Below are 16,499 nucleotides of genomic sequence, written 5' to 3'. Positions count from 1 at the left end.
TATCGTTGAAAATATCTCAAAATAAGTATAATGTTCTGCATTTGACATTTTTTCTCTTTCTTTTACGGATAGGCTAAAGCAGTGGCCATGGAGTCCAACGCCACATTCTTCAACATAAGTGCAGCCAGCTTGACCTCGAAATATGTGAGTACATTATTAGCGTAGAGATCTCTTTACACTTTCATTTGTTACATTTGACATTTCTTTGCATGTTAGTTATCTAGCAGATGCTCTTATCCAGTGCAACTTAGTCGGTGCATTCAGCTGAGTTTAGCAGAAAAACAACCATATATCAGTCATTTCAAGTAGACCCTTGTAGAAAAAGAGTAAACTCACTATTCTTTTGGTCTTTCCCTGTAGGTGGGGGAGGGAGAGAAGCTGGTGCGAGCTCTGTTTGCCGTCGCCAGAGAACTGCAACCCTCGATCATCTTCATAGGTAACTTTGACTTTGTTAGATAAACCAAGATGAATGCGTAACTGCAATGAACTGGTCAAGAAAGCGCATAACGATAATTATGTTTCATTACCTGCAATCTAATAATAAGCACAGATATTGTATGCAAGAAAGTTGCATTGTAGCATGTTGGCAAGACTTTTCTATTTAATAACTGATGGAAGTGGAGTGTACGACTATGCATAGAATACTAGGATAATGGGACCCTTCCATTCAGATTATGACTACAGTTACTTACCCCACACAGATGAGATTGACAGTCTACTCTGTGAGAGGAGAGAGGGAGAGCATGATGCCAGCAGACGACTCAAGACTGAGTTCTTGATTGAATTTGATGGGGTAAGGTCTCTCCCTGTGTGTGTTTCTGCGTATGCATGCATGTGTGTTCCAGTGTTAATTTTGTGACCTGTTTATTTGTTTTGTTTTATGAGTTCATGAGCGTATGCACACGTGTATGCAATGTTTGTCCCTGGAGGGATTCTGTGTGTTGGCCACATCCTGCAACCAGCCATGTCTGTTTAGGAGCTAGTCACACAAGAATTTCGCTACACCTGCTATAACATCTGCTAAACTGTGTACGCGACCAATACACTTTGATTGGATTTTTTTGTCCATATCCTGCAGAAAGATTTTGCATCTTCCACATTAAATCTGTCAAAGAGATACATTGTCTAACTGTTTCTGCCAATAGTATTTATTTGTATGTGTGTTCAGGTGCAGTCTGGTGGGGATGAGCGGGTGTTGGTGATGGGAGCCACCAACAGACCTCAGGAGCTGGACGAAGCTGTTCTTAGGTACTGTTGGCCAGTGTGGCTGGGGCAGGGGATGCCCAGTTTTTTTTTTGTATGCCACGGTTGTTTTCAATAGGACACAGGGTATTGCAATGGAAAACATGCAAATTGTTCATGTAGTACCGCCCTACCCGTTTTTGTGTGCCTACTGAACACAACCCAGGTTCACTTTTCAGTTAGGTCTCTCTGCCACAAGGTAGCACTGTCAAAGGGCAACTCCGCCACATGTAACATTTGGTTTGTTATTATGAAGTATTTAGTGATGTCAGAAACAGTTTTTTTAGTGTAATTTTGTGATTTCATGGCTAATGATTGTTTTGTGATGAGCAAAACTGGAAATTGCTTCTCTGTTTTTTTTTTCAAGTAGGATCCCTTAGCTGAAAATGACTGTATTTTTTATTAGTCATCTATCTATGGGGCTCCCAAGTGGCGCAGCAGTCTAAGGCACTGCAAGAGTGCAAGAGGCGTCACTACAGTCCCTAGTTTGTATCCACGCTGAAACGCATCCGGCTGTGATTGGGAGTCAAAGGGCGGCACGTCGCCTGGGTTAGGCCAAACCCGGGCGTTCTTAACTGACTTGCCTAGTTAAATAAAAAACTCTTTATAGAACATGATCTTATTCGAACTCCCTGCTATGTGTTGCTCTGGTTGTCTTCGTATGTCTAATACAGCAATGTAGGCCATTGGACCAATATTTATTTTCTATAAATAATATATATTTTGAAACTCAGTCTGTGTCTCAACTTACTGTTGAGAGTTAGAATAATATAATTGTTTTATGTGGTTGTGCATCGCCAGTAACTAAATTAGTACGTCAGCTTAAATGTTTTAGATTGATAAATTAGTCTAGTGGCCAGCTATCTAAACTTGTAGTAAGTATGGTCAAATTACCAACCGGGGTGGGCCCTTTGATCATCAGTTATCATATTAAAAACTGCCAACATTTTCCTCCACCCTATGGAAAAATGTGTAGAATTGTATGAAGTGAGTTACAAAATTGCAAAATCTTCTCTCCGCCTCCAAAAAATGAACTTCAAAACATACATTTTTTTTTCTCTTCGCTGTCATGAGGGAGGTGGTTAAAATGTTTTGCTTGCAAGGTGACGCTCAAAAACCTATAGAATGATATTTAGTTGGCTTACTCCAATATTTTTCTGTTCAAGGCTCAAACTATCATGATTCCATTTGGCAAAACCACTCCGGCCATCACCGATGAAGTTGCGGCCATTGCGCCCTTTTCCAAATAGCCTATATTTTTGTAGTGAATTACTTATAAATGTCATACTTTTTAGTAGTTCTAATAGGCCTACAGTGTTTAGATGGTTACTTGGACAGGCTGTATTTCGCTGTTATTGTTGAAAACACTTTATTTCAGATGCAGCAGAGTTAGCTACTTAGCTATGAGAGACTAGGATTCCATAGTGATTTGCCTGTAAATGTCTTAATAAATGTTCTAACAGGCCTACATGTTGTTTGGACATTTGTTTAAAAGAGTCGCTAAGTTTAACTCGACTGTGATTGTTGGAAAAACGTATTTCTGATGTAGAAGTTGGGCTAGCTAGCATACTTGCTAACCATCAGATACGGTAACTTATGGTTAGCATTTGTTAGCATCAAACTCCTTTTTTTGTGTGTGTAATGCAGTTGATTGGTTACAATGACATTAACATATATTCAGAATTCTATTCATGCAAGCATTATAATAATATTATTATAACCCAAAAGGAATGTGAAATGCACTTCACTTATGATAAGCTTCATCTGGGCTTGCTAGCGAGCTAAGCTAACTGCAGACTAGGCAGAGTATTGCATCGTGGGAGGTGAAATGCACCCCGGAAATTATAGTTAATTTTTTACTTTTTATTTGGCCTGAAGTTTTATTTTTTTATATATTTTTGCTAATATTTTCTTACTTAAATTTGTTTTTTTGCATTGTTGGTTTAGGGCTTGTAAGTAAGCATTTCACGGTAAGGTCTACCTGTTGTATTCGGCACGTGACGACAAATAAAATGTGATTTGACTATACTGTAGATGAGGGCAATGCACAGGTTTAAAAAATGAGGAATCATGCAGAATGACTAACAAAAAATGATAAAACATCAATGTGTATCAAATCCTACAGTAGTTCATATACACTGTGTGCAACTTAGACCAAAGGATGCTTTGTACAAACATCCTTTGGTCTAAGTTGAACACCCTTTTGCACTCAGAACAACCTGAATTCATCCGGGCATGGACTCTACAAGGTGTCAAGTGTTCCACGGGGATGCTGGCCCATGTGTGTCAAGTTGGCTTGATATCCTTTGGGGAAACTGGAAACTGTTGTGTGAACACAGGAAACTGTTGTGTGAAAAACCCAGCAGCGTTGCAGTTCTTGACACAGCCAAACCTGTGCGCCTGGCACTTACTACCATACCCCATTCAAAGGCACTTAAATATGTTGTATTGCCCATTCACCCTCTGAATGGCACACACACACAATCCATGTTTCAATTGTCTCAAGGCCTAAAAATCCTTTAACCTGTATCCTTCCCTTAATCTACACTGATTGAAGTGGATTTAACAACTGACATCAAATAAGGGATCAAAGCTTTGATCTGGATTCACCTGGTCAGTCTGTCATTGAAAGAGCAGGTGTTCCTAAAGTTTTGTTCACTCAGTGTATCCTAACAGCATAATAACTGGTTATAAAGTGGTGGAATTGTCATTTAAGTCTTCAAGGCTTACCCAATGGTACATGTTCTCAAACTGTTTCTATTCACAGGCGATTTGCAAAACGGGTGTATGTGGCTTTACCAACAGAAGAGGTATGTTAAGAAACCTATTAATTCAATTTACAATTGTAGCCATACAGTAAACAAATCACATTCCCCCATACAATTTCCCTGCAAAAAATGTATATAATTGTGTGTTGTGTATAGACACGGCTAAAACTGGTCAAGAACCTTTTGGAGAAGCACGGAAATCCTCTCGCACAGAAAGAACTGTCACAGCTAGCCAGGTAAACTGACTTGGAAACCTACCTAATATGTTATGTACTTTTAGATATCCTTTACCATGGTATGAATGAACGTTGTACAATAGGTAGTTGATAGCGCATTAGATATAGCGATAGATCATGATATCCATATATCTTTATAATATAACATGTTTTGTTCACTGTAATCCTTTCAAAATGATGGATAAATAAAGAGATTTCAATAGATATATTAATATATAGAGAAGAATAGACATTATGTTATATTTGAAATGTTTGCTATCTCTCTATGCTTTCAGAATGACATACAGAGTTATACAGTCACGTCTAAAATTATTGGCAACCTAGATAAAGATGAGCAAAACTATATTATTGTATGCTAATACAATTGCTCAGTGAAAGATTTTCTTTAACAAGTAATTTTAAAAAAAGATCGTTTTCAATACTCCGGCACCCTCCCCTTGGATAATGGTACTTTATTTAAAAACATTTTATTTATTCAACTAGGCAAGTCAGTTAAAAACAAATTCTTATTTACAATGACAGCCTACCCCTGGCCAAACCTGGACGACGCTGGTCGAATTGTGCGCCGTCCTGTGGGACTGAGCCTTTTTCTCAAATGTTTTATGAGATTGAAGAACACCAGTGGCGACCCTTCATTCAGGGCAGGTCCCACATTTTTAGCAATTGTTTTGAAAATATATATTATCCATATATATGTTTTGGGGGGTTTTGCCTGTTATTTTGGCATTAATACGTATCACATATCAGTTTGCAAACAATGTAAAAAAATATATAAGTCATTCAGTTAATAAAGCTGCATACACACATGGTCTCTTTTTTGTTTGTTTTCATGAGTAAGGCAGCTCCAAAACGCAGGTATTTCAGCCTAGCTCAGTGCTTTCCGTGGTGGTGGGGCGAGCCAGCAGAAAATAGGAGCATTGTGCCGTGATTGGGTCCTGCCGTAGAGTTATTACAAGTGCCCTTCCAAGAAGCCTCAAGGTCACTGGCCACAGATAAAATTACGTCAAATCACGTTATATGTACAGTAGCTTTGATTGGACTGATCATGTCAACATCTTAATTTCAAAGTCTTAGCTAGCAGTCATCATCATGAATCAAGTCGACAATCCACTGGCAAATTCTTTTCATATGAAGATAAATAATGAAGATCAATTATAGATAAAAGCAACCACTAACGTTCGCCTGCTATTCAATGGAGTGGCTGTGTGTTATTTTTGTTTGAGTTGCCATCATAAATCCAGAGAATGCCAGACTTTGATGACAAAGTTTGATGACAAAATTTGCCCACAAATGACCGCTGCGCCACCTTCACAAGGTGAGTCCAAAAATGTATTGTATGCTGCTGCATAAATGATGTAATATGCAAGGGAGATATGTATACTGTAGCTAAGAAAGTAATACTAAGTGTAAGCTGTTAGTAGCCCATGTGCCTCACCCTAAAAATGTGGTATATTTTCAGCTCTTAATTGTGCCTACTGTTCTAGCTTGGTGGTGCACATGAAGCCTTTAACCTGTTTTAGAGAAATGTAGTCATTGAATATTGTAAGAGCTTTCATTCTGTTTATGTGCCCCCTTTGTTTATCCTACGGTTCTGACTTGTTGTACAGTACTGTAAGAACGGCCAATGTTCTGAATTCTGTCGCTGTACATTTCAAAAGTGCTGAACAAATAGTTATACTGACTACGTCCTTCGTCACTTGCTCATTAAAGTCTTAAACAAAATTACGGATTGCCTCTTATCCGCTTGTCGCCCCCTTATGCCATAGTTTGTACATTTCAATTGTCAGTAGAAACTACATTTGTTTAAGCAAGTCAGCCATATCAGCTATGTTTTTTTTTAAAGGCAGTAAATGAGACTGGATGAACTGTTTCACTGCCAGACAAGGCTCCGCTGAAAGCCAGGTGTAGCAGTGGTAAGGTGTTAGGGCCCCAACAGCAGAGTCCCAACAGTTTGTGGGCATCGTTTGTCAGCGTTATAGTGCAATTAATGTATTGTGTAGTGGCTTTGCTGGCATGCGTCCCACATTTTTTTGTTTTGTTTTCCCACCAAGATTTACATGCTAAAATCCCCACTGGAGAGCACATACAGAATCTTTCCAGATCCTTGATATCCTTTGGTCTGTGCTTATGGACTGCCTTCTTCAATTCAAACCACATGTTTTTAATGAGGTTCAAGTCCGAAGACTGAGATTTCCATTGCAAAATAGATTTGTTTGGTCAGTTAACCATTTCATTGTGGATTCTGATGTTGTGCTTGGGGTTATTGTCTTGCTGGAATATCCACTTACGTTGAAGTTTCAGCCTCCTGGCATAGGCAACCAGATTTTTGCCTAAAATGTCCTGGTACTTGCTACAGTTTATGATGACGTTGACCTTAACAAGGACCCCAGGACCAGTGGAAGCAAAACAGCCCCATAACATCCAATATCGACTTTTTAAATAGACAGCCAATTTGTTTTCAGCACATTAACTCCCATGACTGATCAAAACTCGTTTTCTCATGGCTCCATCTTGTCACTCTGTAGCAGATATGTGGTGAGCAATATGTTTGGGGGAAAAAAATCACAGTTTTGAATTGCAATACATGTAGAATCATGACAATCGCAATACATATCGTTGGCACCTAATTATTGTGATAATATTGTATCGTGAGGTCCCTGGCAATTCCCAGCCCTAGTAGGTATGAGGTTTTCTTCTTCTTCCTTTCTTCTTCTTCCTTTCTCCTCCTTTCAATGCCAAGCTTTATTTTTGTGTTATCTGACCACAGCAAGCGTTCCAATACAAGTGTCAATGGCGTTTAGCAAACTCCAGGAGTTTACATTAGTTGGTTGCTCTCAATAAAGGCTCTTTTCTGGCAACCCTTCCAAAGAGCCTATTGGCATGGAGGTGGCATCTAAGTGTAGATTTGGAGACTTGGTGACCCCAAGAAGTGACCAAGTTCTGTAATTTTCCAACTTTAGCCCTTCAATATTCTTTGCCTCCCAAACTATCTTCCTTACTGTGTGTGGGGACAAGATACACTTTTTTTCCAATACCAGGCAAGTTTGAAACTTCTTAATTGTTGTGTTCTGTTTTTTAGCTTTTTTTTGTACCCATTGCCTGATTTGATGTTCAACAACCATTTGTCGGTTTTGTGTTGTGAATTTTCACATGGTGACGGATGACAATGGGATTTTACATGCGTGTTACCTCATTGTTATACCCTATTGAAACAAGATGCCATGGAAGGACACAATACAGTTGCTTAAAATGAGATTCATTAAAAGAGTAGAATGTAAATGAAATATAATTTATTATAATATTAATAATATTTAGGGTTGCCAATCATTTTGACAACTGTCATATATATATATATATATATATATATATTTTTTTTTTAATTTTATTTAATTTTATTAATTTGTATTATGAATTAATTAGAGGTCGACTGATTATGATTTTTCAATACCGATACCGATATTGGAGGACCAAAAAAAGCCAATACCGATTAATCGGCCGATTTTTGTATTGATTTATTATTTTGCTTTTTTTTTTAATTATTATTTTTTTTAAATATATATATTTGTAATAATGATAAATACAACAATACTGAATGAACAATGAACCCTTTTATTTTAACTTAATATAATACATAAATAAAATCAATTTAGTCTCAAATAATGAAACATGTTCAATTTAAATAATGCAAAAACACAGTGTTGGAGAAGAAATTAAAAGTGCAATATGTGCCATGTAAAAAAAAAAAAGCTAACATTTAAGTTCCTTGCTCAGAACATGAGAACATATGAAAGCTGGTGGTTCAATATTCCCAGTTCTTCAATATTCCCAGTTAAGAAGTTTTAGGTTGTAGTTATTATAGAAATTATGACGCGTTGACTATCTCTCTCTACACCATTTGTATTTCATATACCTGTGACTATTGAATGTTCTTATAAGCACTTTAGTATTGCCAGCCTAATCTCGGGAGTTGATAGGCTGGAAGTCATAAACAGCGCTGTGCTTCAAGCACTGCTAAGAGCTGCTCGCAAACGCAGTAAAGTGCTGTTTGAATGAATGCTTACGAGCCTGCTGCCTACCACCACTCAGACTGCTCTATCAAATATCAAATCATAGACTTAATTATAGTAAACACACAGAAATACAAGCCTTTGATCATTTAATATGGTCAAATCCGGAGACTATAATTTCGAAAACAAAACGTTTATTCTTTCAGTGAAATACGGAACCATTCCGTATTTCATCGTACGGGTGGCAACCCTAAGTCTAAATATTGCTGTTACATTGCACAACCTTCAATGTTATGTCATAATTATGTAAAATTCTGGCAAATTAATTATGGCCTTTGTTAAGAAGAAAGTTCGCAGCGAGCCAGGCGGCCCAAACTGTTGCACATACCCTGACACTGCTTGCACTGAACGCAAGAGAAGTGACACAATTTCCCTAGTTAATATTGCCTGCTAACATGCATTTATTTTAACTAAATATGCAGTTTACAAAATATATATACTTCTGTGTATTGATTTTAAGAAGGGCATTGATGTTTATGGTTAGGTACATTTGTGCAACGAATGTGCTTTTTTTCGCGAATGCTCCAGTTATTTATTTATATTATTTTATACTAAAACAATTGCTCAGATTGTTTAGCAAATACAAATACTGAGCTATATTATGAGCTATATTTTATATATATATATAATATAGCTCAGTATTTGTATTATTTATTTTAGTCGTTTTTTGCTCATCTTTATCAAGGGTGACAATTTTGGACCTGACTGTATAGAGATCTAAGAGATGTAGATAAATAAATATTTTTTACCTTTTATTTAAGTAAGAACAAATTCATATTGGGTTAACTGCCTAGTTCAGGGGGCAGAACGACAGAATTTTACCTTGTACGCTCGGGGATTCGATCCTGCAACCTTTCGGTTATTGGCCCAATGCTCTAACTACTAGGCTATCTGCGCCCAAACTTAATTTAATATTGTGGTATAATGGAAATACTTGGTATATGTGTAATCCTTGCAGAATGACAGAAGGCTATTCTGGCAGTGACCTGACCTCGCTGGCCAAAGATGCGTCCCTCGGTCCCATCAGAGGTAAGCGGCATAATTCATTCATTTGAATCGATACAGAAATTGGTCTCTTTACAAATGTTTCTATTTGTTTCCTAATGCAATCTATTTCAATTCTCAGAGTTGCGTCCAGAACAAGTCAGGAACATGGCCGCAAACGAGGTATGTTTACACTATTCACTGTATACATCACACTAAGGCTGAATAATAAACCAAACACTTCGACCAATCAACCACTTGTATCCCAACTGCCACTTGTCAATGTTCCAAAATTCAGAACCCATTTGCAAGCATTGTCTCCTTCTGCGACCTGTTTTGTAGCATGATACGCTATGAAGCAAAACGGCATCTCTTTACTGCAGCACAAATGGCACCAAAGCAACTCGCCAGTGGACTTAGCCTGCCTGCTCATAGTGCCTGCTAACTAGTTCTAATGGCTAGCTTCACTGACAAACACAAGGATGGAACATAACAAGCTAGTGACAAGCTAGTGATTTTGGGCACTGATGAACAACCTGTAGCTTGTCCTTCAATTCCAGCATGCTGATAAAGTTGTAGATGTGTTCTCATAATTCAGTCTAGAACCGCATGTTTCTCTAAACAGTGCCGGGTCAGCTGAGCACAGCAGACTCTCTACTGCACTAACTTGTTTTCATGTACTTTTTAAAACTTAACAAATACTACTCCTTCAAGCACAAAACACCTTAGCTAGATGTAAAATTGCAAGACTAAGACCTCTGCAAAAACTTAAAAACAAATGATTATCTTAGATTCATTCTGACAATTTTGAGGGCAAAGTAGTAGTGGCCATGTTGTTGCTAGGTAACGGTTTAAAATTCATGGATAAAAGTTGCTGCCAAGGACACTGAATCGGCACGGTATGCCCACTCAGTAAAGAGGCTGCCAAAGGTTCAGTGGAGCCCTCGTAGACTCGACAACTAGCAATTGAGATTGACACGTGAACGCGCATATTGAGTGATAGTGTTCGGTTTGAGAATCAATGGCTAGTTTTTTTTTCAAGTTTTTAAAAATTTAACAGTTATTTAAAAAGGCAAGTCAGTTAAGAACAAATTCTTATTTACAATGACTGCCTAGGAACAGTGGGTTAACTGCCTTGTTCAGGGGCAGAACAACAGATTTTTACCTCGTCAGCTCGGGGATTCGATCTAGCAACCTTCCGGTTACTAGTCCAACGCTCTAGTTGTTGACTACCCTTCGGGCAGCTTGTCTACAGAGTGGTCATCCTGTGCCAACTTGGTGCCCTTGGCAGCAAGTTCTACCTATGAATCTTGGCGTGTTATTTATTAGGGTATGTTTGGGGTGGGCGATATTTGGGAAAATCTATTCCACGATATGCTACGCCAAATATCTGATATTAGCTCACCTATAATTCCATACTGTGCTATTTTTGTGCTTATTTATTATAGTCACATTCTCATTTTTAAAAAGCCATATGAGTTTTTTTATTAACTTTTTTATTGAAAAGTGATGCAAAGAAAAAGTGAATCCATTGTAAAAAACACTAAATAACCTTAATGTAACATCTAGAGACATCACCTTAACCTTTTCATATAATCATTTTTGAATTAGTCATAGGGACCAGGGTTTGAGTTAATAATTGCTGGGGTTGAGTGTGCTGACTCTTTGTTAAGGTCCCTAGAAAACCAGACGCGACCAGAGCAGACTGACACGTAACCCAAACCGGCTGCGCGCGTGCGCCATCGTGCATAAATTAATTTAATCCCCCCACACCAAACGCGATCACGACACGCAGGTTAAAATATCAAAACGAAAATGTATGGCGATTTAGCTAGCCAACTTGCACTTGCTAGCTAATTTGTCCTATTTAGCTAGCTTGCTGTTGCTAGCAAATTTGTCCTGGGATATAGATATTGAGTTGTTATTTTTCCTGAAATGCAGAAGGTCCTCTACTCCAACAATTAATCCACACATAAAACGGTGAACCAAATCGTTTCTAGTCATCTCTCCTCCTTCCAGGCTTTTTCTTCTCTGTACTTTATATTGCGATTGGCAACTTTCATAAATTAGGTGCATTACCGCCACTGACCTTGTTCGTCTTTCCGGCTTTCATAACCAATGAGATGGCACGTGGGTACCTGCTTCTATAAACCAATGACGAGATGGGAGAGGCAGGACTTGCAGCGCGATCTGTGTCACAAATAGAACTGACTTCTATTTTAGCCCATGGCAACGCAGACGCTCGTTGGCGCATGCGAGCAGTGTGGGTGCAATAATTTAATAATATATTTCTACATTTACTTTGCAATGCTCGCGCACGCGACGTGAGCGGTGTAGTCAGGGTATGAGCATTTAATAGATTTCCCTCAAGTCATTAGATGCAGAGGATGGGGTGGGAATTGCCCCTTCGCTAAGCCCGCCACAGAATATTTGTGCAACCAATCACAGCGCTCCGTTGGATAACAACCGTCACTAACCAGAATCCAAACCGACCAGGTCACATTTGAAATGCAAGGAAGCCGATGACTGCAGTTGCAAAAACAGAGTTTTCATCAACAAATAAATTGTTTAAATGGCTAAATAATTTATCAGTGCACCAGGGGTACTTACGATTGTGATTCCTGAAATGCAGAGCCTGTTGGACTAGTTTTCGAATCCAAAATTATACTTTTGTTCTGTTGTTTTCTAGCTGGTTAGCTAGCTGCACAAGCCACCATTTAAAACACTGCTAACGCTAGTTAGCTAGCCAGTTAATTACAACTTGTTTCCTCCAAATGTATGTTAGCTAGCTATATTATGAATACAGCCTAGACTCTTCTTGGGTATGAAGCTACAAGCTTGCCACACCTATAGTTGGGGAGTTTATCCCATTCTTCTCTGCAAATCCTCTCAAGCTCTGTCAGGTTGGACGGGGAGCTTTGCTACACAGCTATTGGCTGTGTGCTTAGGGGCGTTGTCCTGATATAAGGTGAAACTTCACCCCAGTCTGAGGTCTTGAGCACTCTGGAGCAGGTTTTCATTAAGGATTTCTCTGTATTTTCCTCTGTTCATCTTTTCCTTGATCCTGACTAGTCTGCCAGTCCCTGCTTCTGAAAAACATCCCCACACCATGATGCTGCCACCACCATGCTTCACCGTAGCAATGGTGCCAGGTTATCTCCAGATGTGACGCTTGGCATTCAGACCAGAGAATCTTGTTTCTCACTACTGTCAGAGAGTCCTTTAAGTGCCTTTCGGCAAACTCCAAGCTGGCTGTCATGTGCCTTTTACTGAGGAGTGGCTTCCGTCTGGCCACCATAAAAGCCTGATTGGTGGAGTGCAGAGATGCTTGTCCTTCTGGAAGGTTCTCCCATCGCCACAGAGGAACTCTGGAGCTGTCAGAGTGACCATTTGTTTCGTGAGAGGCGGGGGCCCGCGGCTCTGTTGTTTAATCTTTGAAAATGAATTTCATTGGAATTCTATATTTGTACATTTCCCAGTTAATGAAGTTAATGATAGTATATGACATGGACTGTCGGATTTGCTTTTAATAATTTCAACCTATATTATTATAATTCCAGTATAATCATTACAGGAATTGAATTCAATTTGGAATTTGTGGATTTGGATTATTGGAATTGACCTAACATTGGAATTCAGAGGACTGGAATTATAATTGCATTAAATGGAATTTACTGGGAGAGAGAATTTAATTTTGAATTTAATTTATGTAAATGACCACAACCCTGGTATTTACACCCAAAAATGAAGAAAAAAAATATTTGAGCATTGTTGTGGACTTTAGTACATCAAATTTAGTTATTTTTATATTAGAAATGTGAGATCGAAAACCTGAAGGGAAAATCCGAAACTAAGGAAACTAAATAGGATTTAGGCAAAAAATCCTCAAGTCTGTCACCTGTAAAAGGTCAAATGATTATTCCAGGATTCTCTGATTCTTTCCATAGCCACAAGAAGTAGGGGGGGCTGAGGGTGTTGCAGCACCCCTTGAAAAATCATCATAAAAAAAATATATATATATATATTTATCACAAAAGTAGTGCACTGGGCCTTCACTAGTCCTGTATTGGTGGACCAATATAGCTGTCTGTAGCACAGACATCTTCCCCCTAAAATCTTCCAGTGGCTATGACTCTTTCTGAGCCTCTAGATGCCTCAGCACAGTGAGTCTAACATAGTTCCTCTGACATAATGGATCCTAGTCCCATCCTTCTTCAGACTCATTTCTTCGTCCTTCAAGTTGGCCCCTTCCTCCTACAACTTGCTGGGGCTGCGGCAGTGGTGTGGCCCCTGCAGGACCTCTATTGGTTCCATTGCAACAGGCAAGCTCAAGTATTTGCAGCATTCACAATGTGCATCATTCACAAAGTTAAATATATACTTTTAATGAAAAACCCTGTGTTGTCTGTGTTGTCCCTCTTGTCTTACTTTTTTATTTTTTATCCCTGCACCCTCCCCCACGGGAGGCCTTTTGCCTATTGCCGGGCCATCGTTGTAAATAAGCATTTGTTCCTAATTGACGGCCTGGTAAAATAAAGGTTACATTTTTTTTAACAACTCTTAATGGTTGCAAAACCTTTTTCCTACAGAAAATGAAAACGAGCTCTTCTCATTGGACAGGTTAAGGTGTTCCCTCACAGTTTCATTCGGTTTTCTTACGTTTGATGTGAATGAATGAACCACCCTGCTGTTGTTGCACCCTTCATCGCTGTAGTGTTCTGTGCCTTTGTGCAGGTGAGGAATATCAGGTTCTCTGATTTTGTGGAGTCACTGAAGAAGATCAAGAGGAGTGTCGGACCACAAACGCTGGACCTGTATGTGCGCTGGAACAAGGACTATGGGGACACCACTGGTGTATGAGACGAGAGGGGACACCGTCTCTGTCCTAACCCTGAACCGCCATTGAGGCAGTGGATTGAAAAGTGTTTTGAACAGAGGTGTTTTTGTTATTGTTTTACTTTTAACTCTAAGGACTGTTCAAATAAACTATTTATTGTGTGTTATGATACAGCTGTTGTCTTCCAAACTATTATAGTCACAGTGATTTTATAAATAAATATGTATAAATATCCTTAAATTTGAAATTATTAATTAAACGGTACATTGAGACAAGGCACATGTACAGTGCATTTAGAAAGTATTCAGACCCCTTTTTCCACATTTTATGTTACTGCCTTATTTAAAAAAAAATGTAATTCCCTTATCAGTCTAAACACAATACCCCATTATGACAAAGTGTAAACAGGTGTTTAGAAATGTTTGCAAATTTATAAAAAATAAAGTAAAAATATAACATAAGTATTCAGACCCTTTACTCAGTACTTTTTTGAAGCACCTTTGGCAGCGATTACAGCCTTGTGTCTTTGTTATGACGCTACAAGCTTAGCACACCTGAGTCGTTGTCTTGTTGGAAGGTGAACCATCGCCCCAGTCTGCCAGGTTTCCTCTAGACGTGACGCTTGGCATTCATGCCAAACAGTTCAATCTTGGTTTCATCAGACCAGAGCATCTTGTTTCTTATGAGAGTCCTTTAGGTGCCTTTTGGCAAACTCCAAGTGGGCAGTCATGTGCCTTTTTACTGAGGAGTGGCTGCAGTCTGGCCACTACCGTAAAGACCTGATTGGTGGAGTGCTGCAGAGAGGGTTTTCCTTCTGGAAGGTTCTCCAGTCTCCACAGAGGAACTCTGGAGCTTTTTCAGAGTGACCATCAGGTTCTTGGTCACCTCCCTGACCAAGGCCCTTCTCCCATGATTTGCTCAGTTTGAGCTGCCAGCCAGCTCTAGGAAGAGTCTTGGTGGTTCCAAACTTCTTCCATTTAAGAATGATGGAGGCCACTGTGTTCTTGGGGTCCTTCAATGCTGCAGACATTTATTTGGTACCCTTCCCCAGATCTGTGCCTCAACACAATCCTGTCTTGGCGCTCTACAAACAATTCCTTTGACCTCATGGCTTGGTTTTTGCTCTGACATGCAATGTTAACTGTGTGACCTTATATACAGTAGACAGGTGTGTTCTTTCCCAAATCATAATTTCGAATGAATTGAATTTACCACAGGTGGACTCCAATCAAGTTGTAGAAACATCTCAAGGGTGATCAATGGAAACAGGACGCACCTGAGCTCAATGTCGAATCTCAAAGGGTCTGAATACTTATGTAAGTAAGGTATTTCTGTATTTATTTATTTTTAATCTGTTTTCACTTTGTCATAGGGTATTGTGTGTAGATTGAAGAAAAAATAATATTTTATCAATTTTAGAATGAGGCTGTAATTGAACAAAATGTGAGAAAAGTCAAGGGATCTGAATACTTTTGAATGCACTGTACATAAGTATCCCATTGTACATAATGTTTGTGTGTAACATCCCTCCAACAAGAGAGGCCTTAGTCGTGTGCATGGTAGCATAGATCTGTGCCTTTGTTTTTTGTTTTTCACAACAAAATGGTGCTTCTTCACTTTTCTCTAGCGACAGCAGTACTTGTAAAAAATAAAAAAGATACGTTTTGAAACTGCAGTTAAAGTGCAGTAACTGCAGTCGACGGGTATTGGTTTGACATGAATATAGAACAATGTCTGTGAAAACAGCTCATTGTGGTGTTGTTTTTAAACTTGATCCAAACTTCCAATATAGCATAAGCATTCTGAATTAATCCCCAATGCAGTTTAACTTCATCTGCAACTGATTTAAAAGGGGTCTTGTGTTTCCTTTGGGTAAACCAGCATAACCTGTTTTGAATATTATCCCACTGGACCACACTGGTTGAATCAGAATTGTTTCCACGTCATTTATATGAAATGACATTGAAACAGCGTGTAATAGACATTGAATTGACGTCTGTGCCCAATTGGATACGTTTACGATGTCAAACATAAATCAGGGCTTTTGTAATGCATTTGTGTAAAATATGAAAATAAAATTAAAATGACTTATTGTGTCATATGTTGCAACCAGTTGCTAGGCTAACTTTATTTTTTAATTTTTACAATGGTTGTTCAGCTTGATAGTTATGAGGCAGCACACCACTGCATTATTTGTTGCTTGTTTGCACAAATATTTGATTGTTACATTTGGATTTCATGGTTTGAAGTAAATCGCCTATTCCCCTCACTCAACTCTGGACCTCGAAGCCAGTTCCACTGCTTTTTATTTCATTGTCTCCCTCTAATCAGCGAGTGATTTAGACCTGGGACACCAGGTGTGTAC

The 16,499-nt window shown here is 38.8% G+C and overlaps 1 protein-coding gene across 3 annotated transcripts in view; it reads left to right on the top strand.

The window, feature by feature from the left end:
* Positions 1-16,243, top strand: part of LOC115103925 (spastin-like) — a 34,101-nt gene extending 17,858 nt beyond the window's left edge. For 2 of the 3 annotated variants that reach the window (XM_029624989.2, XM_029624988.2), the window contains 9 exons: positions 73-144; positions 361-436; positions 702-793; positions 1,169-1,248; positions 4,010-4,052; positions 4,167-4,246; positions 9,272-9,342; positions 9,440-9,480; positions 14,032-16,243. In XM_029624989.2, coding sequence (XP_029480849.1) covers positions 73-144; positions 361-436; positions 702-793; positions 1,169-1,248; positions 4,010-4,052; positions 4,167-4,246; positions 9,272-9,342; positions 9,440-9,480; positions 14,032-14,157 — 681 coding nt within the window. In that variant the 3' untranslated portion in view covers positions 14,158-16,243. Of the gene's footprint in view, positions 1-72; positions 145-360; positions 437-701; positions 794-1,168; positions 1,249-4,009; positions 4,053-4,166; positions 4,247-9,271; positions 9,343-9,439; positions 9,481-14,011 lie in introns of all 3 variants that reach the window. The other variant, XM_029624990.2, reaches the window with a different exon arrangement.
* The last annotated feature ends 256 nt before the right edge of the window (positions 16,244-16,499 follow it).

Source organism: Oncorhynchus nerka, linkage group LG21 (assembly GCF_034236695.1).
Source record: "Oncorhynchus nerka isolate Pitt River linkage group LG21, Oner_Uvic_2.0, whole genome shotgun sequence".
Classification (NCBI taxonomy): domain Eukaryota; kingdom Metazoa; phylum Chordata; class Actinopteri; order Salmoniformes; family Salmonidae; genus Oncorhynchus; species Oncorhynchus nerka.
The sequence above is the reverse complement of the archived record's forward strand: the minus strand, read 5'-3'. Positions and strand labels throughout refer to the sequence as shown.